Source organism: Typopeltis vanoorti, chromosome 9 (assembly GCF_054136105.1).
Source record: "Typopeltis vanoorti isolate ZY-2024b chromosome 9, IOZ_Tvanoo_1.0, whole genome shotgun sequence".
Lineage (NCBI taxonomy): Eukaryota > Metazoa > Arthropoda > Arachnida > Uropygi > Thelyphonidae > Typopeltis > Typopeltis vanoorti.
The window spans coordinates 134,346,204-134,373,579 of record NC_143557.1 but is presented as its reverse complement, the minus strand read 5'-3'; the positions used below and the strand labels follow the sequence as shown (position 1 = coordinate 134,373,579).

At 34.7% G+C, this 27,376-nt stretch overlaps 1 protein-coding gene across 1 annotated transcript in view; it reads right to left on the bottom strand.

The window, feature by feature from the left end:
* The window catches only part of AlaRS (alanine--tRNA ligase, cytoplasmic), a 329,791-nt gene that overhangs the window by 156,340 nt on the left and 146,075 nt on the right, over nt 1-27,376 (bottom strand). The window contains exons 9-10 of the mRNA XM_090398495.1: nt 26,413-26,524; nt 14,360-14,484 (exon numbers count right to left, since the gene is read on the bottom strand). Coding sequence (XP_090254621.1) covers nt 14,360-14,484; nt 26,413-26,524 — 237 coding nt within the window. The remainder of the gene's footprint in view (nt 1-14,359; nt 14,485-26,412; nt 26,525-27,376) is intronic.

Sequence of the window (27,376 nt, the reverse complement as noted above, 5' to 3'; positions counted from 1 at the left end):
ATGTAATATACTCTTGATGTTCTTCAGTCTAATCAAGGCAGAATGGCCAGTCCATCCAAAATGACATGAGCAGGATACTTGGTAGACACCTGGAAAGAGGTGGTAATGTATCTTTGTAGATGTGTTTATGTTGAGCCCATACATGAGAGGTTGGTTAACTCCGTTAGTGCATGTATGAGTAGAGGGTTGTGAAAGGCGAAACTTGCCTACATTTAATTTAAAATCCTGTATGTTGTATTCCTTGGGAAACAAGAGGGGGAAGACCATTCCACAATACAACAGTAACAGAGATGAAGGAGGAGGAAAAGAAATATATTCTGCAGGTTTCAAGGTGTACTGCGAAGAGATGTCGGGTGGCAGCTGCACATGTTCCAACAGACTTAGTACTAAGGAAGCATATAGATTGAATTTATGAAGAATCCTTGCTATTTGTTCCAAGGTTCCTTTAAAGTAGGGTACTGAAATTTTTTTCACATTGGATTGTCTGGTAGAAGGATAATAATTATTGATAATTTTGTGAATGTTAGTTTTGCTGTATCCATTATATACAAAATTATTGATAATTATCTTCCTTCTACCAAACCATTCCAACATGAAAAAAATTTCAATACCCTAACTTAAAGGAACTTCTGAACAAATAGCAAGGACCTCCTCATAAATTCGATTTATATGTTTCCTTCAAACCAGCTCCCTCCCTTTTGTTAAGATGAACTGAATAAAATTAAAAACATTATGGATATTTATCATCCCATGTTACTAATGATAGAGATAAGTTCATGATGTTTGGGGCACAAGAGTATACAGAAGATATGAAAGAAGTTATTTCATTTTCAGCAGGCTAAAACCGAATTTCACAATAAAAATAAAAGTATGTGGGAAAGTTAAAAAAAGAATAAAAGTTTAACAACTTTCAAAGGAGAATTGTACATTCAAATACATAAACATTATTCAAGAAAAATGATGCTGAAAAACAAGAACCAGACCTTGGGGATTCAGCGGCAGACCCTGAAGAAAGCATTAATTCTGCCAGGGAGGCATTTGATGAGGTTGTCTACAAAGATATAAAAATCAGAACCTTATGGTAAATGCAGGAAGTTAAAGAGGCAGTGAAGGGAAAACAAGAAATATCAAGAGTTCCTGGCCAGTGAGTCAGCTGGTACTCTTAGAGAATACAGATAAAAATGTAAGCAAGCGAAGAATTATGTAAAAATAGTTCATAGCTCAAGCGAAGAACTATGTAAAAATAGTTGAAAAACAAAAGTCATGGGAAGACTTTGGTAAAAACATAAAAACTAAATGCCAGAAAGGTAGCAAAATATTCTGGACTATTGGAAGAGCTTAGAAATGAAAAAAAGAGTACTGTAAAAGGAATCAGAGATGATAAAGGAATATGAAAACTGAAGATAAGGTTATTCTAGATGTCTGGAGTAATTACTTCAAAAGATTGCTAAATGCAATAAGCAGTGACATCACAGAGGTGGTAGAAAATGCTCAATAGGAATGCAATTAGGAATACACACCAATACTTAAAGTAGAAAAAGCTTTCAAAAGCTTGAAATATGGAAAGGCAGCTGGGGTAGATGATATTCGACCAGGAATGCTGAAATATGGAAGTATAAAAGTTTTACATTGGCTGCACTGAATTAAGAGTTGTAATCAGCAGTTAAATTGAAGGAGGTACAGGAAGATGGTTTTGTAGGATATCTACTATTTAGCAATATTAGATTATCTTACTTTTTTTAAAAAAAATTTAGCAATGCTGATTTAAAAATAAATAATTAATTAAAAAGGAAAGTATACGTTTTATAATATTATGTAAACATTCACGAAATGTGGGAATGAATTATTTCTTGTAATTACTAATTTCTTTAGTAAAGTTCTCTATAAAAAGTAATGTTGTGTGATGATGTTTAAGTTCCTTGGCCCTTTTCTCTTTAGAATATAAGCTTTTAGTTCTAATGCAGATTTGTATATAACTCTAAAAGGCTCAAAAATCTTGCTTCAGCAATTGTTAGAAGCTAGAATAAATAATCATTTTCAGTTATTAAGGAACCCTCCATTTCTTTTACTGGGGAAACATCATGGCAATCATAGATTTTTGCCTGACTTGAAAGCAATAAACAAAGTGACTGAGTCTATTAATTTTCTACTTTGTTAGATTGAAGAACTTTTGGCTACTTTACATTGTGCTGACCTATTCTCAAAGTCTGACTTTAATAATGGCTACTATCAGATAACTTGGAGAAAGGAAGATTGAAAGTATTTTACTTTCATACACCTTTGTCAAAGTACAAATTAACCAGATTACCTGAAGATGTAAAAAAATCAATCAGTCATTTCAGGTACTAATGAATTTAGTGTTATCTGAATTTTTAGGAATCAATATTTCAGTATTTCAAGATTTACTGATGATTCAAGATGATTTTCATGCTATTTTTTCCTAATTTTTAAACTACATGCAAAACTGTTCAAAAGGCAGAAATCAATGAGATTCACAAAGCAAACACTGAAACTAAACACCTCAAAATATCAGCTGTTTCTTGAGAAACCGAATTACCTTGGACACATACGTAGATAAGGAAGGTATCACACCAGATAATGATGAAAATATTAAGTCAATTATTTCTCTAAATAATCCAACAAATGATAGGGAAATCAGAAGGTTGTTAGAAATGGTGAACTATTTACAAAAATTTACCCCAAATTGTTCAGCCTGCTGGGGTGCTTAAGGGTCAAAGCTGTATAACCTTCACACAGCCTTTAAAGGAATGCAGAGAACCAACCAGGGCTTCTGACCAATGTCCAATCCTCACCTTCTCATGGAGCACCCTGTTAAGAATCTACCAGCATACTGAACGAACAAGGATGGGCTGGCAATCTGGGATTTAGCCGACCAAATTGTATTCTTATTGGCCACATTTTATAACCACAATATAAAATGACGGTACAACATTGCAGATGTGAGTATGCAAGATTTAAGGTAACAAGTGGTGTACCACAATGATCAGTGCTTGGTCCACTGTTCTTCAATCTGTACATTAATGATATTGGGAAGAATTTGACAAGCAACATACAGCTATTTGCTGATGATGCAAAGATAGGAAGGGTAATTTGGGATGAATCTTAAGCCTCTTTCAAATATTACAAGCTTAAGATTCATCCCAATTAACATAGCAGATAAAATACATTTAGGAACCGCCAACATTTTAAATATAAGAAAATATCATAAGAAAACAATAACAAGCAACTTAACGAAACATGAATTAACAGCGATGATATCGTTAAAATCAAATCCGAATATTGTAATAACTAGAGCCAATAAAGGAAGTGCCACCGTTATTCTAAACCAAACCACTTATTTAGAAAAAATGAATCTGCTAGTCTCGGACAATAGTACATACCAGCTTGTTAACTAGACCCAACCAATAGAATAAAACAGAAAACAGAGAAACTACTTAAATTACTTCTGCACTATACTCATTCCCTGAGAATTTACGGTCTACCAAAGATACACAAATAAAACACACCACTCCGGCTGATAGTCGAAGATACAAGCCAAGAAATTAGCAGCAACACGCAAGGCGTTGGTAGGTCATCACCCCCCCCCCCCATATCAGAAACACATAACACTTCATAAACATAATCAAAGACGTTACGTTAGAAAAAGATGATTTATTAGTCAGTTTTAATGTCTCTGCCCTCTTTATGAATGTCCTAATCAATGACACAATCCTTCTTTTACAGAAACAAATTCCCTCCAGAACATGTATTACGTTCTGGTTATTTTGTATGGCAAAATGCTTTCTACCTAAAAAAAAAGAATGCACAGCCATTATCCCCCACCCCCATTGCTAACTTTTATATGGAACATTTTGAGCAACATGCTCTAGATTCCCCTCCTTTAAAACCCAAAGTCTGGCTTAGATACGTTGACGATGTTTTTGCGATCTGGCCCCATGGTCACCAGACACTAGACACTTTCCTTAGCCACCTAAACAAACGACACAAATGCATGCAGTTCACAACTGAGATTGAGAAACAGAACACACTAGTGTTTCTAGATAGACTTGTCACACATCTTCTTTCTGACAGTCATTCCTTCACTGTTTACCAAAAACCGACACACTGGACAATATATAGTCATCCCTCGACTTACGTCCTTTCGAAGATACGTCCATGATCCCATAAGGGAATAAATAACATTTTTGGCTAAACTTTTGAACAAGACACAAGCGAGCGTAAGGTAAAGCATGCATAGTGGCAACAGCAGCAATCTCCCTTGACAGTCGACACGTGTCTTCAATAGTTCCGCTGTTGATTTTGTGTTTGAGAAATGGGTTATTTGTGTATTTATCATTAAATATTTCGCAATGCTTTCAGCAACATGGCCCCTACACGCACAATAAAAAAACCTAGGGAAGAATCACAGAAAAGGAGGTAAGGAATTGATCTTGAAACGAAGTTGCAAATTATAATGCAACATGAAACTGGTAAGCCTGTCATTGTGATCGCACATGACTTCGGATGGTCTCATTCTACAGTGACAATCGTTTTGAAAAATCATAAACGCTGAAAGGATCTTGCTTCCATTAAATCGATGATACTGACGAAGCAACGACAAGGTCCTATCGGTGATATGGAAAAGCTACTTGCATCATGGATAGAGGACCTGAACCAAAAGCACATACCCCTTAGCACTGTGACCATAACTGCTAAGGCACTAAGTCCCTTCAACATGTGTTGAAGTAAAGGGTCTTTGCAGTTAGCGATGTTCTCAAAATGTCTGAAGACATGGACCCCAGTGTTGAACGCTACTTAATAATAGAAACGAAAGTACATGGTGCATATGCTTGCTATGAACAAATTTATGATGAAAAGGAGGAGAGAAATAAGCAAAGTACATTGGATATTTTCATCCATAAAACAAAGGGTACACCAGAAGAGCCACAGCCTGATCGTTCACACAGGAAAGGTAATGAAGATGTGATTGTGGAGGAAGATTTGGTGATTATTCTCCTGTTTTATAGTGGCAGTAACACACAATACAGTTTTATAATATGGTTTAAAAATTAAAATGACAGTATACTTATTATGGTTAAGTAGAATATGTGCCTTCCAAGCATATGGAAGGCACATATTCTACCCATGAGGCCTTTCTCCCTAAGAGTGAACTATAAACAGGACTGTAGATAAGCAAGAATCCTAAATCCAATATAACAACTGTAATGTTAAAAATAGGACATCATTGTTACTGTAAGAAAACTATCTATAAGAAAGAATGTTTCTTTCAGGTTATCTTAAATAGAATTTAGCTTTATTGTAGTTTCTAAATAATTAATTTGTAGTTTTATCTGTATATATATTTTTTTTCACTAGAGGTCATGCCAGTAGAATAACTCCTGATCAAAATTATTGTTTCTTTAGCTTACTGTGTGAAATGTAACTCAGCTTATCCTTGCATATTTGTTGCAAGGATAAGCTGTTGTCTTATCCTTGTCCATAATTTCTAAAATGAATGCTGATCACCGTGCAACACTAAAAGAAAGGGAAAAAAAAAAACTATATAGTTGTATGGCATCAATGGGGCATTATATCAAGTAATACTTAGAATTGAAGGAAGTACATGAAGATAGTTAATGTTAAATCTGGTGTCAGACAAGGATGTATATTATCCCCTGTTATTCATTATAAATGGATCCCATTATGAAGGAAAGTGGTATTAAACCTGATATAAAAATGGGAGATGTTAATCTAATGCAGATGCAATATGGATTTCTGTCAAAAAATGTGTGATCTGGATGTCTGTAAATAATGATTATTTCTAGCAGGGTGTTTGGTTTGTTTCAGAGAGGGGGGGGGGGATTTTTAATTGAAGGACTGCTATTTTAGTTTCCAGAATATAGATACTAGCTTCTATAATTGTTTCATCCTTTTCCATGCATGGTTTGGTATGCCCTTGAAGGGCATACTAAACAATGAATGAAAAAGGATTTGACAATAATAGAAGCTGGTATCTACATTCTGGAGACTAAAATAGGAGTGGTTTCATTTCAAACCTTCAACTAAGAAAATATCCTTATACAGGAGGAATGCTTACTGATGTTTTTTCAGAGCCCTTTTTGTGGCAACCAGCTACTCCACAAGAATGAAGGACAACTGAACAAGGGAAGGCTACATGCTGCCCATTAGAGGCCCAAATTTACCTTGCATATTCTTTCTAAAGGTTTGCCATGGCTTTTGTTATCTAATTTTACCCTTTTTATATATATATATATATATTTGACCTCTGTATTCTCTCAGGACACTTGAGAGAATGCTCTGAAGCTCTGATTTTCTATTCTGGCAAAACTTGACCACTTGCCTCAATGGCTGAATTAATCAATGTTTACTTCTCATCCTGCCAGGGAGTCACTAAGTTTATTTTTATTTTCAAACTTTTCATGCTATTTAATTTTTTTTCCAATTGAGTTTAGAGTTTGCCTCTAAAAAAAAACAATTTTCATTATTTTCAAACTTTTATACATATTTTACTTTCCAATATGATATTCATTTTTATCCTGCTTAAAACAATCAATCATTTCTTATTTCAAATCCCCTGTATACTCTGTATCACAGAGCTTTCTCTTTTGTGTTCTTTTCAAGTGAATTCATGCACATCTTTATAGTGGAACATGGTATTAGTAATTGAGAGTGAAACATGTTAGATGCAGTATTTAACTTTATTGAAAATTAACAAACAAATATTTTGCAATGAAACCAACAACACATAAGTGCAGAACAAACAAAAATTTAAAAAGAGCAGGGTGGTAGTGTTTCATCAATACAAAACAAATACAACTGGTCAATGAAACAGCATCACGTGCTTTAGAGACTATCTGATTTTTTTGGGATGGAGAGGCAGTCATTAAGATTTAAATCTGGATGGTGCCACAGAGCCTCTGAACTTTCCTTGAAAAGACATTTATATTTAAAACTTCCTAAGATACCATGTTGCATAAGACCCAACTTTTGGAGACTAACGTATTGAATGAAGTACTAATGTTCCCTAACCCCTTTTTTTCCTCTCAATGGCCTGTCCATCTAAAGTATGTTAGATTACACTCAAGAGGAACCTGACAAACACCAGTGAGTGAATGAGATGACAATTTAGTTTTTGTAGTTGGTGACAGATTAGAAATTTTGCTGATCAGCAATTAAGTGGGTATTGGGTGACACTTTTTGGAAAAGTTTGGAAATATCTGAAATGTATGTGATCAGTAACCTGCATTATAGTTTCCTTTTTAAGAGTAGAATTATAAAAGAGTGCAATATCCATCAAATATGATGAAAGTTATAGCTATTTGATTCTGTTAATGCTTTGATTGTGAGAAGCTCTGTTGTAAAGATGACAGACAACCAAATGTTATATACTATGTTAATAAAGGATTTAATAACTCTGGTTTGATGGGAGGCATGATACATATCTGCTCTGAAGGTAGGGTTCTGATATACACTGGCTGACACAAGATACCAGAAGCTGTACAAGTAAGTAGGATGTCCATGAAGGATAAACCCCACTTTTCCACAATGAACTGAACATGGATGTAGATTGTTGGCATGATGTAAGAAGAAGGTGATTAGTTCATTTTCAGAATGAGGCCAAATGCAAACACATCATCTACATCAGGGATGGCCAACCTATGGCACATGTGCAAAAAGTGGCACATTGGACCTCAATGATAATAACAAAAAAGTAAGCCTATTTATGCAAAAAGTATTAACCAAATACTGATTTGTAGAAAGAACCTAGTAATTATTTTTAGTGATTTTAGTGTTTCATGCACATTCATTTGTTTGATCCTGAAGTGCCAAGCATTAGCAACAGCAGTGTGTCACAGGTTTTTGTCAGCCAGTTTATAACTGATACTCATGCCCTGTGAAGTTGAGCTTTGTTTGTCCTTTGTGAACATTTGTAGTTTTGTACTTTTTAGAAAATTAAGTCTTCTTTTTACATTCAGATATCCATCACAGTGTAGAAGGTAACAGTAAGGTGAATTCAATGAATAGTGGGAAAACGAGTTATTTATAGCAAATCCATCAGAAAAACCATTGTGCATTGTTTGTGAAAACACATTCTCACATAATAAAATATATGATCTTAATAGACACTATAAAACACAACATCAGATATATATATATATAAGTTAGGAAGAGAACACAGTCCTCTATGGAAGTTAAGTTTGTGTGCAGTTAAGAAAGGGGGAAAAGTTGGATTTTTCTCTCATACAGCAAAGAGAGTGGGACAGTATGCCTGTTGAAGTTGTTGGTTCATCTAGTGTGAACGAGTTTAAGAGAAGATATGACAAGTAGTGTGGGCGATATATGGTCTTCTTCGTTTGAATCCTTGACTCTCTGGAAGTTTAAGATAATACCTAGCCTTGCCATAAATACTGCTACACTTCGACACACTCATGCTGACCACAGAATTGTGCAAGCCTTGTTCCATTAGTGGCAGCCAACATTCGCATGTTTATCAGTAGAGAGAAAGAGAGGTCTAGCTATGAGTTAACATGGAGTGGGGAGATTATGAGAACCTTCTAGCTGTAATACCAGTTTGAGGGCAGATCATCCAAGATTTTTTGTCCTTTTATAAGTTTGTCCAAGGGAACACTAGTCTGGTCAGACATTTCATCCAATCTCAATTTGTCCCATCAGACATTTTGTTCTACATATCACTGTCTTATATATTACTATGTCCAATCTAGATTTTTTTTTTTCTGAGTGAAAACGCCAGAGTAATTCTGAGCCACTCGTTTTAATTTCCACAAGATATGTATGTGAGTATTTAATTATAACAAATCAAATAAGGAAACAACAGAATTAATTCGGAAATTATGTGAAACAGTATATGAAAACGAGATAATGGATTTTGAAATCTGAGGTGTTTGGAGAATTTAGTCTTCCTCACTGACTTCCTCGGCTGGGTTCACCTTCAAACGATAAGCGATTGACCACAGATACGTGTTGAGTCTGTTTTCAGCCTTGTACTGCGGATATTGCTGTATTAGGGAGAAAATGCGTTCTTGGTTACGTAGGTACTGGCTATTCACAGGAGCCCTGATGTTTCTTTGACCTCCAAGAAGGCATGTTATATCTTGTTCGTTCTGCCTCTGTTCCTCCTTCAGGGAATCGATGAACCTCCAAAGTGATGGATGGTAAACCACCATCAACTTTTGGAATTTGTTATGCCAACCTTCTACAGAATTGTTGGTTCTCTGTATCCCATCGATGACCAAATCATGGACATTCCATACCTCGGGTGGAAAGCGAGGGTTTTCTGCTCCCCTACGCCATCGAGCTCGACGCCCTCTGATGTAAACACGTTCAACATACTCTATCATTCCTTCCAGGTCTTCCGAAATACTCTGCAATGTAGTCAGATACCTCGAGTATGTCGTCGATCGGCAGAATGGCAAGCCAAACGGCATTGATGCTTCTTCACATATAGGACTTCCTGCAACTTTATACTGCTGTGACAGACCAAAAGCTGCCATATGTCGCCAAAGGGCCTGAGAAAAGTGAAATAGACAACACTTTATATTTGCATTAGGAAATATCTCCAGGGCAGCATTTATATTCGCCAGTTCGAAATCCATCATAACATTATGTGGATTCACAATGATTCCTGCTTGTTTCACGGTGTTGACAACATGCTGGTATATTGACCGATATGTAGTCTCAGTTTTTGCGGAAGTTAGAACGTACACCAGAGGCATGACATGCTTTCAAAATATTCCATGCATAGTAAACAACTGAGCAAATTGTGAGGGCGCAGTTTTAAATGTGCCATCAGAGAAGATAATGTCACAACACGCTCCAAGTAATCTTTAGGTTCTCCGTTATGGCAAAAACAAGAAGACGATCCTCGTCCTGTACACCAGAATCATAAAAAAAGAAATCTGTCGTGATATAACATTCACGACAGATTTGTTGATATTCTTCGGTATCTCAATGCCAACCAAACTTTCGGAAGTATGAGGCCTCACAGTGTTCTGCCATCTATTGACTTGCCTCTGTAAACTATTCCTCTCCGGCAAGATAAGTAATATTTCATCTTGCTGAACTTGTCCTATAACCATACACATAACATGTGAGGGTGGACCATGCATATTGTCCTGCGCCCTTCTCTTTAGATTATTTTTAACTTTCCTAAACTCTCCGTCCACTCCTGATTCATGTTGGTGATCGTCCTTGCCGTCTTTGTACACCAGAATGTTGTCTAAACTGACAGTTGTGATGCACCTAGCATTGCAACTATCACGAACCTCGCATCGCCAATACCGTCTAGTCTTATTCTTGTTATAAGAGTAAAAATGATAACAATAATTTTGTAGATAAAGCATTGGTTTACCCTTGTCACTCATCACAATTTCTGCCATATTCAGCACTGCCAAATTTTAAGGGAAAAAATGTTAACATCAATTGACTATTATTAATGATCACAAGTTAATTATAACTCCTTGGACTACTATGAAGAATTGTACAAATAGGATTGGACGAATAACCTCAAACCCAGGCACTTTCAGGGCATTTCGTCCAATTATTTTCAAATTGAAATAGGATTGGATGAACAACACCTTGTTTTATGGTAAGCAATGAACCATCCAACAGGACTCAGCCCCTGCACACAAGGCGAGGACCAAACAACAGTGGTTGGAAGTGAATGTGCCTGACCACATATCACCATCTGATTGACTCTGGAATTCCCAATCTGAATCCGTTGGACTTCAGTTTGTGGTTGGAGTTTGCAAAGAGTAGCCTGCATGAAATGACACTACAACATGGCCAGCCTGAAGGTGGATCTGGGGTGAGTAGTGGCAACATTTCTATTGAATGTTGTGTGCACTGCCATCGAGATGTGACCTCATAGACTTTGGGCAAGCATGAAGGCAAAATGGTGACATTTTAAACATCGAGTGCTGCTATATGCATGTTACACATGTGGTTTGTATGTAATGAAAGAGGTAAATGATTTACTGATAGATTAAAGGTATATGTGAAGTTCAAGTTATAACCATATTTATGGCTAGACTGTGCAATAATAATATGAAAAACAATTGTAATCTTAATGGAGAATCTAAAATCAAATAAAATATTCAGCTATTCAGCAATTTTTAGTGATGACAGCAAATTACATTTGGAAATAAACAGAGTAAATAAAGCTGGTATGGTAGGGAAGGAGCTGAATAAATTTATTTGGAATAAGAGTGAAATTAGACAAAAAACTAAACTAGCAGTATATAAGATAATGCTAAAACTAAATTTAACTGAAGGATCTGAAAGTTGGTTAGAAATAACTGTTGATCAAAGACTAGATACAACTGATGCAGTCACAAGAAAAATTAGCGGATCTGCTCAAGAACATGTGAGCAGATCTAATCTAAGGCAGAGTGAATGGGAGATGAAAAGTTAGTGAAACAGTTTGATATCAGAATAGCAGAAAAATGACCGAGAAGACCAAGTTCTAGGTGGATTAGTAGTGCTTTAGTAAAGCAAAATAAAGATCTAACAAGACCTGACAAATAACTGATTCGGTAGAAAATTGTTGATAGTAAGGTAGTAATAATGTAAACTAATTATGCAGTACCATCACAGTATGTACTCACATTTTATCTAAATGTGGGATGATCAATTAAGCAGAATGGGAGAAGAAAGGTTAAAAGAAGAGACAACTGATGTTCTTTCTTTGGAGTTTCCCAGCATGGCAGGGAAACTCCAAAGAAAGACAAAGTATGGAAAGATTGATGTAGTTAGTAGTTTTAGGTGACTGAAATGTATCATAAATTTTCTGATATGTACTATAAAGGGATAAACAGGATACTATAACAATACTCAACAGTTAAACTTACATTATTACTAATGTTCTACACAATTTTCCTGCAAATTAGCTTATCAATTGTCAGCACTCCAATATTGTCAGATCATACATTTCTGCCTTTCAGAGTGGTTCTGTCTACATTAATACCCCTAAAATCTTGGTTTTCCTCTCGGTCTTTTTCCTGAGTGCTAATAATATCAAGTTCCATTCTAATATCTTTATTTTTAATATGATTGTGCCACTGTTCACTCCCATAATTTTTCTCAGAATTTTCTCATCTGTTAATATGCGAGTTCTTTAATCTACTCTAGTCTTTGATCAACTGTTCTACTTCTAACGTCACTTTCTTAAAATTTGTTTGAATACTGCCTTGTATATTTTAGTGTTTTGGCTAATTTCTCTTATTCCATCATCATCATCCAAATTCCTCATATGTACTCTCATAATTCTTGTACACCATCAGAGGGTATAAAAGATATGAGAGTGATAATATATGAAAAATTTACATAAAAATTTACTAAAAATTGTGCCTAAACAGTCTAAATATGTTCTATATGTCCTCCATTGAGAATACAAATGATTTTTTTCCATATTCCAGCCTACTTTTCATAGTTTTAGTCTATTTGTTGCTAATTCTCATGCCAATTTATTGTAGCTGTTATTTAATTTAGTTAACTGAAAACTAAAGACTTGATAAGTGTTTAGGTATACATAATTTAAAGAGTAATTTTAATATCTCCAATTCTGTTGAGGTTAAATTCATCAACCCACTTCCTGAACTTCTTTAATTCCAACTGCTGATCTACAACATAAACACAGCCTCTCTATAATGTTCAATTTAACCCATATAACTGCCACTATGGATGACTTTTCTCTTTACACTTTGTCATATGCATTTATCATATCTACAAAACTTAAATAGAGATTCCTGTGATATTCTAACAATTTCTCAACTGTTTGTCTTAAAGAGAAAATCTGATCCTGACAACCTCTATTTGACCTGAATTCAGCTTATTCTTTTCTAAGCTTCTCTTCCACATTTTTTCTTAGAATCTTTTCAAGTTGGCTTGCATAAATCTTAAATGAAACACTTAGTAGTGACACTGTTTTATTTTTTTATTTTATAGATAGGAACCATGAGAGGTCTATTCAATCAACTGGAATTTGGCCATCTCACTGGGGCTTCTATAATATGCAGTGTAACCACTGTAAAACTTTTACACTCTCCATATTTCAGCATTTTTGGTTGAACATCATCTACTCCAGATCTTTCCACATTTAACGTTTTTGATAGCTTTTACCACCTCAAGTACTGATATGTATTTCTGAATGTATTCTCTTTTTGAATATTTTCTATCACTGATGTGCCTCCTCTTGTTTCACTTAGCAATCTTTCAAAGTAATTGCTCCAGATATCCCAAATATCTTTTATCATTCTCCAGTTCCTTTTACTGCACTCTTTCCAGAACATTCTACAATCTTCTTGATATTTATTTTATATATTCTTACCAAAATTTCTTTCCTTAATTTCTGTTTAGTCACTTTTACACAGTGCTTTGCTTTCTTACATTTTTTTCTGTATTCTCTGAAGGCACATGACTACAGTTTATCTGTAAAAGTTGTTCAACTTTAATTCTTTTTAAAACTTTCATAAATATTTTTCTTTTTAATATGATATTCACATGGTGATGATCACTTTCAATTTCAAATCTGTTGTACACTCTTGTAACCTGAATCAATGTGAAAATATCACTATCAATGATAATATAGTCTATGATTTTTCTTTATTTTCTTGTCTTCTCTCCCTGTGAATTTGCGTACATCTTTAAGCTGAAATATGGCACTAGTGATGACTAGTCTATGTTGCTAACATTTAGGAATTCAAAGAACCAACTAGGGCTTCTGACATAATGTTCAATTGTCAATTTCCTGTGGTGTACCCGATTAGTAAGTTTCCATTACTGATTGAAAGAGGGTGGATTGGCATTTCAGGACATGGCAGACCACATTGGCTTAAACCAAAAACAAACATGACTGAAATATAAGAACTGACATTTGACCTTAAAAATAATCAATTAATCTGGAAGAAAATCATTGATAGGAATCTAACATAATTATGCAATACTAACATAGTGTCCTATATATCACTTAAGAGCATCATTCATCATCAGGAAAATGATGATGAGTGATGAAAGAGTAACTTGAATAATAATGGGAAAACTTGTAATGAAACTGATTGTGTTGGATTTTACTATAAACTTAAAAGTTATACACTAAGGGTATATAGTAGGAATTGATGAATGTTATTTTTAGTATATTTTCTAATTTCACAAACTCTAATAATACCAAGGTTATACTATTACTTACTCTGAGCAGAGCTTTTATTAGACAAAGTTCTGAATGGCATGTATAATATTTATACATGCCATTCAGAATTTTTTTTATCTTTTATTTATTTATTTATTTTAAGTTATAAATATTGCACTCAATGTGCTTTCTTACCTGTGCTTGCTTCCTGGCTTCTTCATATGTAATCATGTTTACTTTTAAGCCCTTTTCTTCAGCCATTAATTGGGTAAGATCAACAGGAAATCCATAGGTATCATATAATCTCCATGCAACATCACCTATAAGGGAAATGCCACATCATATTATAGTACATATAATATACAATATACAAAACACCCGTGTATATTTTAACCTGAAAAAAAAAAAAAAGGAAAAAAAATCTAAATAACATTTTAGAAAGTTAGATGAGAAGATTAGATTTTCAGGAACAGTTTATAATATAAGACTAAACACAAATTTATAAAAGTTATTTCTAAGAAAATGGATGGCAAATGAAGACTTTGAGGAAATGTGAGTGCAAAAATTACATGGCAATGGGACTCTGTCTGGATTGGGTAATATTGTTGAACTTTCATTTCCATTTTCCCCAAATCACATTGCTGCAATCCTTGCATTATAATAATATGCATTCCATGTTGAAATTCAACAGGGTCATTTCCACAGAAGAGAATGTTACAAACATAGACAACACAGTTGGCCAGCTAGGACAACTATCTTTACTTGACTAACTAGGTTAGTTTAAATATTTAAATAAAATATTTCCATATCTCATTCATGTAGTAATAGCCAAGCCTAAAAAGTGAATGCAAGGGGGAAAAAAGTTATTATACTTAGTCTGATGAAATCAATGCAATGAAACTGATAACAGCTAAATTCTCTCCCTTTTACTTTTGCATAAACGTTTTTTTTTTAATTAATGATCTTGTATTTCTGACATTAGACTTGATTTTTAATTAATAATTAGCAATGTTCTCTCTCTACACAAAATGGTGAGCATTACTTCTTCACATTTTTAAATAAGATGGAATGTATGATAAGCTAAAGCATATTCATCAAATATTGTGGTTTTTCAAGCTGGAAACTAAGTTAACCTAGAATAACATAACATTGCATTATAAAATGTAATTTTTGCTACATATTATGGTGTAATTTTCTTCATGCAAATTTGAAATAGTATTAACCACCCAACTGGCCTGATGAAAACTATTAAATAATTAATGCTTTGTGTTGGATCGATTATTTCAATTGTAGCCAAATGCTATTTCACTTTCAATAGATGCTCTGCATCCATGTTTTTATGGACATGTAAACACATCTTAGCCAGTACAGTGGTTAATAAGTACATGAGGTGAGGAGGCATAAACTGGATAATGCATATGTGAGACCAAACCACATTATCCATTCTGTCAAGGACTACAGAATTTTTGGCTATTATCTTTGTTGAAAGATTGCTTTTGTGATAAATGCCTGCAATTCAAAAAGCTGAAACAGGAGTTTAACTTTATAATTCCAAACCGAAGCTTTACAGAAATAAAGGGCATTATAAATTCCTCGTTATTTCATAGCTAAATAACCGAATTTGAAGTTTAAAGTTTCAAAAAACATAGAGCTTTATCAGAATGCAACATTTTTAGCACTGGAGTCATCTTCATATTGCACTACTAAAAATAACATGAACTTGGCCCTCTATAATCACTTTTTTCAAAGTTCACTGGCATGAGAAATGTTGGTTCTCATCATATACTGGACAGAAAAAGGACAAATAAAATACCCTCTTTTCAATATCATAGCAATCTCAACTCAATACTAATCTGAATTCAATATTATAACTAAACTCTCATCAGTGCAGTCTGTGATAATGAGTCTTTAGAAAGATTTTAATTCACAAAACAAAACAAAGAAAATACGAAATTTACTTACTTTATTGCTTGCATTTCACTGGTTTTATAACCCGCATCTTCAGAACACAAACAATTTATCACAATACACAAGCAGCAACAATTAGTTATTAGTTAATATAGGGAATAGTTGAAAATTCTAACGAATAACAAAGACCTAAAGTCCTAGGTGTAATCTATTGTTGGATAAAGAGTGAAGTTAACATTTTATAGTATCTCTAAACTCATGGTTCATGTTGCTCCTTTTCTTTTGATGTAAAGAAAATGTACTATTTTGTTAATGAATCCATGAGTTATGGCTTAAGTGCTGGGAAGGCATCATGTTGAAGGTTTAATGGAGTACTGACAGCACCACGAGAGGACTAAAAACTAATTTTAATGCTTCAAATATTTCTTCTCAGTCACTGTGACATCTTCAGGGAGTACAAATAACACTTGCAACACACACAAAGACAACACAATACTTAATGAAACACGTGAGTGACTCTTGAGTCCTATCTAGGTGGTGTGCCCTCTATGGACGTTTGTATCAGGGCCTAGGATGTAAACTGGGACCTCTTATGATTATTATTTTCCAAATATTGGGAAGTTTTATGCATCCATATTTGTTTAGATTAGGTTAATTTCAGAGTGCTGCTGCAGATTCCAAAAATAGTCTCTTCTTTTAAATTTACTATGGTGGAGCATGGTGATTTACTTCCAGAAGATCTTGAGAGTTGTGTTTAATACATAGTCTGCAAGGCAAGATTGAACATAGTCGTAATTTCAGATATAAGATTGATGATTGATGTTCATCTAAACAGATAATGGCTGATCTACTTGTCTGTCCAAGGTAAGCCAACTTGCAGGAATAGGATAATTTATATACTCCAAGCATTGAGAGAGGAAAGGGGGGGGGCCTGATCTTTGATAGAACAGATAAGGGTAGCAAGTTTCCAGTGGGGCTTAAAAGTTGTGTTGAGGTTGTACTTTTTTAATGACCTGGTTATTTTTCCAATGTGCCACAGATGTAGAAGATGGAGATGGAATTTCTGAAATCCTTCTGAAGAGCTGGTCAAGGAATGGGAAAGAACCAATTCTTTTTTAACTTTATAATCAGTGTAGCCATTGGATAGGAAGGTGTTGTGTATATGGATGCATTCAGTTGAAAAAGCCTATAATCATTGTTCCAGTGGAACCTCTTTCAATTGAACTCAATCATATACACAGCACCTTCCTATCCAATGGCTACAGTGATTACGAAATTAAAAAATAATCGGTTCTTCCCTACATCCATGGCACATTGGAAAAACAGCCAGGTCATTAAAAAAGTACAACCTTTACACAGCTCTTAAGCCCACCAGAAACTTTTCAAAAGTTGGATTAATTTGGACAGATAGGTAGGATCAGCCATTACCCGTTTAGATGAGCACAAATCTTACATGGCCTTGCAGACCATGTATTAGACACAACTCACAAGATCTTGTGGAAGTAAATCACCATGCTCCATCATAGTAAATTTAAAAAGAAAAGTATTTTTGGAATCTTTAGCAGCACTCAGAAATCAACCTAATCTAATACAGATGCATAAAACTTCCCAAAATTTGGGAAACAATAATCATAAGAGGTACCAATTTACATCCTAGGCCTCATACAAATGTCCATAGAGGGCACACCACCTAGACAGGACTCAAGAGCCACCCACGTGTTTCATTAAGTATTGTGTTGTCTTTGTGTGCGTGTGTGTGGTTACAAGTATTAGTTGTACTCCATGAAGATCTCTCAGTGACTGAGACGAAATAATGGAATCATTAAAATTAGTTTGGAATCCTTTCCTAGTGCTGTCAGCACTGCATTAAACCTCCAACACATTGTTTATTAATATCATTCATTCATTCATCACCACCTAAAATCTCCACTTCAAGTTTCAAAGATCATAATTGCCAAAAAACAGCAAAGGTAGCAATAAATTACCTATATATGATCATTTCATAAATATTTTAATTTAAAAGAACTACAGTCAAAAGACATGTTCTGGTCCAAGGGTGCTCTTTAAAAATAATAGAAGTCAAAAAGAATTAATTTGATATTAAAATGACTGTCCCCCAGATTTTTGGTAAATTGATATAGCCATACTTGTTGAGGTTTGGAGAATGTTTTAAAGTTGTTGCTGATTTCATAAACAATCTCTCTCTCTCTCTAACTTGTAATGACTTCTATGTAGCAGTTTGATTTTCTTAAGTTTAATCCTGTGTGAAGAAGTGTCCAATGCATGGTCTGCTAGCCCCACTTTCCATTACAATGGTACTTAATGCATTTCTGTCTGTAGTAAACTAGGTCACAAGGTTTTTTTTTGCCCTTGTTTTTTTTTTTTTTAGTGGGAAACACCAATCCATCAGGGGTTAGTCAACCTATAGTACACCAGTACCATTGAATGATGAGAAGGAACTTATTAACATTTACCTTGAAGAGCTGTGAATTATATTCCATGGGAAATACATAAGATGGCACAGATTACACAAGAGAGCAGCAATGAAAGAGATAAATGAAGATGTGAAATTTGTCCTGCTAGAGCTAACCACTCCAGATATTAGAGCAATACTCAATGATCAGCGGATTTGTATAAAGTCAGAAGTTGTTCAGAATGAAAGTAAGGCCTTGAGTGAAAAGAAAACCTAATTTTTTGGAGGCTGAGGAGACAATATTTGTAATCTTTGTGCCAAGAAAGATTTGAGGTTAGTGTTATCTCAAAAAAAAAAAATCTCATTCAATGCATAGGGATTTGGGTGTTGTCAAAAGTAAGGCTGGAAGAGAAGGATTTATTTTTGTTGGACATAAGACAGAGCTGTGTTTTGCTAGCATTGAAATTGACGTAATTATCCAAACCCAAATGATGAATGTTTTGGATATCTTATATGAGGAAGTAGTGGTTAAGGTGCTAGAGATAACAGTGATTTGTGCATTGGCTAGATTTTCAAATGAAAAAGAGGAATGCAATCTGCTGTCATCAGCAAAACCATGTATTGGTTTCTGCTAGAGCAAATCATTTATACACAGAAGGAATAGGGTGGGTGGAGAACAGATCCTTGTGGAACCTCTATATTGGCTGTATACTTAGAAGATAAAGAACTATCCATGGTCTCCAGCAAAGTGAGCATCAAGTCAGAAATCTAGCAGTCCAACTGCAGACAGAAGTCAGGGGCAGATTAAATTATGAGAGTTTACTTAACAGGCCTTTGTGCCAGACCTGGTCAAAAGTCTTGGATATTATCAAGGGAAACCACTTGGGACTTATAGAAAGTATTTTACCTTGGGTATAATAAATGTTAAAAATACCAAGCAATTTTAAACCTGGTTTTACTCCATTTCCCAAGTAAGCAAACTTGACTTGTTTGTCTGTTTGCTTACTTGGGAAATGGAGTAAAACCAGGTTTAAAATTGCTTGGTATTTTTAACACTTGGGACTTGCCAAACTTTTCCATAGTATCTGTCCAGATAGTGACATAAGTGAGTAGATTACCTGTTGACCAACAGTGACGGAATGCATAGTGACAGTCATTTATTAGCCAATTGTCTTCAAGGTAGTGTAGCAGGTGAGTGTTGATAGCTCTTTCCATTATTTTGGAAAGAACTGAAGTAAGAGAGATTGGACTTTGCATTTAGGGGTATGGATTTGTTATCTTTTTTAGGGATAGGTTGTGTGTGGGTTAATTTCCAGACTGTAGGATAGATACCAGTGGAATAGGGGAGTGTAAAAAAGACAACAGAATGGGAGTCAACTCTGGAGCTGAGACCTTAAGGACAATTGGATGGAGGAATGCTATTAGGGCCAGGATATTTTTTGGTATCCAATTGGAGCAAAATTTTCTTGATCTCTTCCTACTGAAAGGACATGCTGGATATTGAGTGTAGTGTGAGGGACAGTTGGAGGACATTTACCAAAATTAGCAGTACAAGAAATGGGGAAGTAGAAAGCTACGACTGGCTTTTTTTTTTTTAATAGATAATGATGCAACAGAATCGTAAGGACAAAATAGTGATGGGAGTGTTGGGCAGAAGTTGTGACCAATGGCTTTGGCTAGAGACCAGAATGCATGGCTGCCATTTGGACTGGATACAAATTGCTTTTAGCTCTCTCTCAAAGTCAGTTTTTGATGTGGTGATAATTTTCTTGCAGCTAAGTACAGGGACTTTATATACTCCTGGATCCTTTAGAAAAGAGTTTGTCAGTGAATGGATGAGCATTGCCAGTTTAATATATGGTTTAAATGTGGTATGGAGCTCATATATATATATATATGGGAGTCTGGATGGATATCTTTTCAGATATACCCTGAATTTTTTGGAAGTTTATTTTGCACTTGGTTAGACTATAATAAATTTAGTTTAATCCTTTATCCAAGTGTAAGCAAACAAAGTTTGCACCTGAAAATATCTTCAGGACTGAGGTAAGGTGGTACATCCCTTGGCAACTTGCAGCAAAGGTGGATCAAGCTCTTAACACTCCTTGTCTCAGTATCTCCCATAATGCAAAGCACATCTCCTTGCAGACATGTATACTGCTATGCATTAAGGGAAGGGCCACTATCTAGACCAGTTTCGACCTTTATTGAGGTCTCATCAGTGGGAGGCAAACCCAGAGTGGTCATACTAAGCCAGAGCAATGGAGAGGTCATATTTGCCTATACGAGTTAACAACCAGCGTACCTTATTCAGGCACCTTATTATTAAATTACTCTGGATTTAGAGAAAGAGGTTAGAAATTTATTTTGCACTTGGTTAGACTATAATAAATTTAGTTTAATCCTAAAAGTCTGCCTCCCACTGATGAGACCTCAATAAAGGTCAAAACCGGTCTGGATAATGGCCCTTCCCTTAATGCATAGAAGTATACATGTCTGCAAGGAGATGTGCTTTGCATTATGGGAGATAAGAGACAAGGAGTGTTAGGAGCTTGATCCACCTTTGCTGCGAGTTGCAAAGGGATGTACCACCTTACCCCAGTCCTGAAGATATATTCAGGCACAAACTTTGTTTGCTTACACGTGGATAAAGGATTAAACTAAATTTATTATAGTCTAACCAAGTGCAAAATAAATTTCCAACCTCTTTCTCTAAATCCAGAGTAATTTAATAATAAGGTGGTACACTGGTTGTTAACTCGTATAGGCAAATATGACCTCTCCATTGCTTCTGGCTTAGTATCACCACTCTGGGTCTGCCTCCCACTGACGAGACCTCAATAAAGGTCATAACCAGTCTGGGTAGTGGCCCTTCCCTTAATGCATAGCAGTATACATGTCTGCAAGGAGATGTGCTCTGCATTATGGGAGATACTGAGACAAGGAGTGATGAGAGCTTGATCCACCTTTGCTGCGAGTTGCCAAGGGATGTACCACCTTACCTCAGTCCTGAAGATATTTTCAGGTGCAAACTTTGTTTGCTTACACTTGGATAAAGGATTAAAATAAATTTATTATTATGCCCTGAATGTATGGAATATCTCCAGTTATAGCCAGTATCATTTGTTTGTACAAAGATAGTATCCTAACCAAATCCAAACCTCCCAAAAGCATATTCCAGTAAAATAATACAAAGTCAAAAAGCTATACAATAACAAGAATATTGTGATAACCAAAGAAAACAAAGGTATAATGAATTAAACAGAATAAGATAACAAAACACATAATCTTCTACAAAATCATTGCATATAAAATTTAGATTGTGATCCCACTAATATACATAAAATAAAGTTAGTAAATTATTGATGTGACAATTCTTCAGAAAACCATTAAAACTCAAGTTGTTTCATGTAAAGGCAACCAGAATATGTTGAGCATCAAAAATTTGCAAACAAGATACCCCATATACCCTACTTGATAATGCAAACAACCCTACATACAAACTTGCTAATTCACTAGCCACCTCTCACCCCCAACAGGTAATTCTTTTTCTGTCATAAAAAATTCTGTTCACATAAAAAAGTATATTAAAAGCCATACTCTAGAAAATTCAGACATAATGATTAACTTCGATATGAATTTACTAATGTATCATTAACTGTCTTCCTTGATTTGATAAAGTCCCACTGCATATGGGAGATACTTGTCCAGATATATTAGAATTGTTCAAATTTACAACACATGCTGGTTATTTCACATGGAAAGGAAAAATAAACAAATGGATAGGATAGTCATAGATTCACCCTCCCTCCCGCAGCTGAAACTAGTGGTTTGGTCTATGTAGATGATGAGTTTGCTATTTGGCTAAATGATTCTCTTTCTCTCACATACACACACATTCAATAAATTTTTTGTGCATTTAAATAACCAACATCCCAACATCCACTTCACAATGGAAAAAGAATCAAATAACTGTCCGCCTTTCCTAAATTCATTACTCACATACCTTCCAAATGGTTCATTATCATTTTCTATTTATAGCAAGCCTAAGATGTACTGGAATGGTATCTTAAAAAAACCAACATACAGAGTCAGAACTATCTGTTCCAATGATACTGCTCTTACTACCAAACTCACCTCCATCACCACACTTTTTTAGCCAATGAGTACAATCCCTAGAAGATAGATAAAATACTAAATGTCGCCCTCCTTAATACACTAGACCAGCAAAACTATTACTATTCTATACATTCAGGACACATCAGGAAGATCTCTTGACATCCACCTTAGAGAATATAAGAAATATAATCAGCACCATTGTTACAGCAAGTCAGGACTAGCTGACCATACCTTGAAACCCCCCCCCCCCACATACACACAAGATTACATGGAAAAAAACCAAATTGCTACCTCAGAAGTCATTACAATTTAGAGACTGTTTTTAAAATCATCATCATCATCATCATCAAATTCCTGCCATGTGCACTCATGGGGTGTACAGGATATGATAGTACTACATGAAAAAATTACATCATTACTAACTTCCTATCTACAATTTTCCTCCAAATCAGTCTGTTACTCGTCAAGACTCCAACATTATCAGATCTTATATTTCTATCGTCTAAGGCACTTTGTACCTTAGACGATAGAAATATAAGATCTTGTAAGAATTTGTATCAATCCACCTATATCTTGGTCTTCCTCTGGGTCGTTTTCCTGCCAACCTGACAGAGAACACTTGTTTTGCTAATCTTTTCTCTCCCATTCTATTTAAGTGACCATACCATCCGAGATTAGCTCTGCTAACGCATTCCTGGATGCTGACAATGTCAAGTTCTTTCCTAATATCCTCGTTTTTAATATGATATTGCTATTGATGCCATCTGTTCACGCCTATAATCTTTCTCAGGACTCTCAAATCTGTGGTCTCTAGTCTTTGGTCAAGTGTTTTACTTCTGACCCAGCTCTCAGATCCATGTTAAAACAGGTTTGAACACTGTCTTGTATACTGCTAATTTAGTGTTCTGACTAATTTCTCTCCTATTCCATATGAATTTATTCAATTGAGTTCCCCCCATACCAGCTTTGCTGATTCTGTTGTCTATTTCTATATTTAATTTACCATCTCCAATAAAAATTGTGCCTAAGTAGCTGAAATGTTTTACTTGTTCCACAGGTTCTCCATTCACAACACAGTTGACATTTTCAATGATTCTGCCTATTTTCATTGTCTTTGTCTTTTTATTGCTGACCTTCATACCATATCTATTACAACAGCTATTCAATTTAGTCAGAGAATCTTGCAGACTTGTAGCATATTTATTTAGAAGTATAACATCATCCGCATAAAGCAAAGAGCTTACATTAACATCTCCAATTTTGATATCATGTTTAATACCACTTTCCTTCATAATGTGATCCATATAGATAATGAATAACAGAGGGGATAATGTACATCCTTGTCTCACACCAGATTTAACATTAAACCATCTTCCTGTACTTCCTTCAATTCTAACTGCTGACTTACAACTCAAATAAAGACTAAGTATTGCTTCATATAATGCCCCATCAACACCATATAACTATAGCGTATTGAATAGCTTCTCACTTAGCACCTTGTCATATGCCTTTTTCAGATCGACAAAACTTAAATACAGATATTTGTTATATTCCCATGATTTCTCGACTATTTGTCGTAAAGTGAAGATCTGATCCTGACAGCCTCTATTTGGCCTGAATCGTGCTTGTTCTTCACCCAGCTTTTCTTCCACAATTCTTCTCAAAATCTGCAGTTTTAAAACATTCACCAAACCTCAACAAGTATGGCTGAATCTTAGCAAAAATCTGAGAGATAAATTAATGAAATAAAGAGCCAAAAGGCTTCACTTCGGCGATGTTAAAATTATTTAAATTAAGGGGATATTTAATTCCACATTATTCCAAAGCTGAATAAGAAAACTCTAAGATAGAAATCATCAAAGAGTTTCATGCCGAATATAGCAAACTATAAAAGTTTGGCGAGTCCAAGCATGAGCAAACACCTGGGTGGTACAATACTGGGAAACTTGTTGTAAAGGTGGATAAACCTAGGATCGCTATTCTTAGTATTTGCCCTAATGTAAAACTCATCCCCTAGGAGATGTATGTTGTTTTACATTAAGGGAGATAGGTCGCTACCCAGACTGGTTTCAACTTTTATTGAGGTCTCATCAGTGAGTAGGTAGACCAAATAATACCAAGATTATAGTGATAATAGCTTTAATACTTTACAGTACGAGTTGTCAAAAAGGTGCACAGATAAATTAATGAAATAAAGAGCCAAAAGGCTTCGCTTCAGCAATGTTAAAATTATTTAAATTAAGGGGATATTTAATCCCACATTATTCCAAAGCTGAATAAGAAAACTCTAAGATAAAAAGTGTTTGCTCATGCTTGGACTCACCGAACTTTTATAGTTTGCTATATTCGGCATGAAACTCTGATGATTTCTATCTTAGAGTTTTCTTATTTGGCTGTGGAATACTGTGGGATTAAATATCCCCTTGATTAAATAATTTTAACATCGCCAAAGTGAAGCCTGTGCAACTTTTTGACAACTCGTACTGTAAAGTATTAAAGCTATTATCACTATAATCTTGGTATTATTTGGTCTACCTACTCACCGATGAGACCTCAATAAAGGTTGAAACTGGTCTGGGTAGTGGCATATCTCCCTTAATGTAAAACAACATACATCTCCTAGGGGGTGAGTTTTACATTAGGGCAAATACTAAGAATAGCGATCCTGGTTTTATCCACCTTTACAACGAGTTGCCCGGTATTGTACCACCCAGGTGTTTACTCACCCTTGGACCCACCAACAAATATAGCTTGCTATATTTGGCATGAAACTCTTTGATGATTTCTATCTTAGAGTTTTCTTATTCGGCTTTGGAATAATGTGGGATTAAATATCCTCTTAATTTAAATAATCTGAGAGATAATCATTTTAAGATCAAATTAATACATGTTAACCTCTCTCTTTATCCAACAACAGATGGCACCAATTAAGACTTTAGTTCTTTGTGTTGTTCATTACAATTTTAAACTGTTTTCACTATTAACTAATTGTTACTGTTTGCATACAGCAACAAAAATTGTGCTCTGAAGATACCAAGTATAAAACCATGAAATATGGTTTTCTGTGATTTTCTATGATTTTTTCTGGCCTGGTTGGCTGAGTGTTTAGTGTATTTGCTCTCCAGTCAAAAGGCTATGGGTCTAAATCCCACCATGGGCATGGATGTTTGTAATTGTCTGTGAAAATACTAGTGGTGGTGGGCAGTAGATGGCATTGATGTAGTTGTGGTTCACTGTATTGTAGTTGGTGGATTGAATGGTGGAGACAGAGTTGTGGAGTAGGTGCCCTCCCTTGATGAGTCTTTGGAATCCCTGGAGGTGTCACATAATAATAATAATAATAATAATAATAGCAACTAAGTAAATAAATGTATAATTTATGTTCTTATTAGTTTTTTGTGTTGTGAATTAAAACCATTATAAAAAAACTCGAACTGCCAACACATAAGTCTTTCTACCAGTGTCTAATGAAGAACTAGAACTAACTGTTCAAAACAGCTATCATGTCAGTGAAACCTTAATCAAAAGCACTAAACTAAAAAGGTGACACTAACACTAAAAAGGTGAAATTAGAAGAGCTTCTGGGCAGAGTTTAAGAAATGTAATTACAAGGTGATTCTTATGAAGGTTTTATTCTCATAAGATTTTTCATAAATTTTGACCAGAGTAGCTAAGAAATAATGATGGATTTATAGCATCCTCTATTTCTACATCTGCAATTAGTTAAGATCTAAAGTATATTTTAAAATAAGTAACTTTTTTTCAACATTAAGATTATAATCTCATTAATAACAAGACTATAAAATACCTGGTAATATCTTTTGATCATTTAGTTTGCCAATTGTTCTTTCTAAAAGGTAGCGGCCACGTGATAATGTCTTCAAAAACTGGATTTCTTCATCATTTATTATATCCATCACCTAAACAAGTTAAAAGTTGATTAAAAATGCAATATGTTTTTAAAAATAAACTTTTTTAATTCACTTCTGTTAACTGATATTACTATCACAACACCACACTGGTAGTTTTTGCCTCTAACAATGACAAGTAAATTTTCTCCAAAAATTGTAAGTTTTGGAGAAAATTTTCAGAAAAATGCCATCCCTTTTAGAAATGTATTTTTGATTATTAGAAGTAGCTTTAAATGGTGTCTGACTAGGATATACACAGAAACAATATTAATTATATCAGTACCTCCATGGTTCTCCATGGAGGTACCCATATAATGATCATAATAATAATAACTACCCCGAGTCAATTAGTTTTTACTTATCACAATTTTTTTTATTATTATATAACTTTTCTAAGGCAATTATTTCTTTTTGTAGACTACTTTTAGGTCATTTCAATTTGGTTAAGATGCTTGCTATATAAGATCAGTGTTTCTCAACATTTTTTTTTTAACAATCATCTCAATAAATGGCCTTTTAGACAATTTTTTTTTCTTTTCTAATCCCTCGCATGAAATTTTAAACAAGAAAATACTTCATACTTACTATTTTTATTTAATGGAAGCCTGAGCCTGATTCTTCTTAACTAACAGTTCAATGTTTGGTACGATGTTAGTAAATTTAACTCTAATGTCTCCTCATGAACATATGTTGTGTCGTTATATATGCAAATTTACTTATGTCGCACCCTTCAGATGCACAAATCGATTACTCTAAATACAAACTTGGATTCTTGGCTCTATCTCCTTTTCAAGCATAAACACATTTATTTAATTTAAAGACTGTGCCAGTTTATGCTCTATAATAACAAATTATACTATT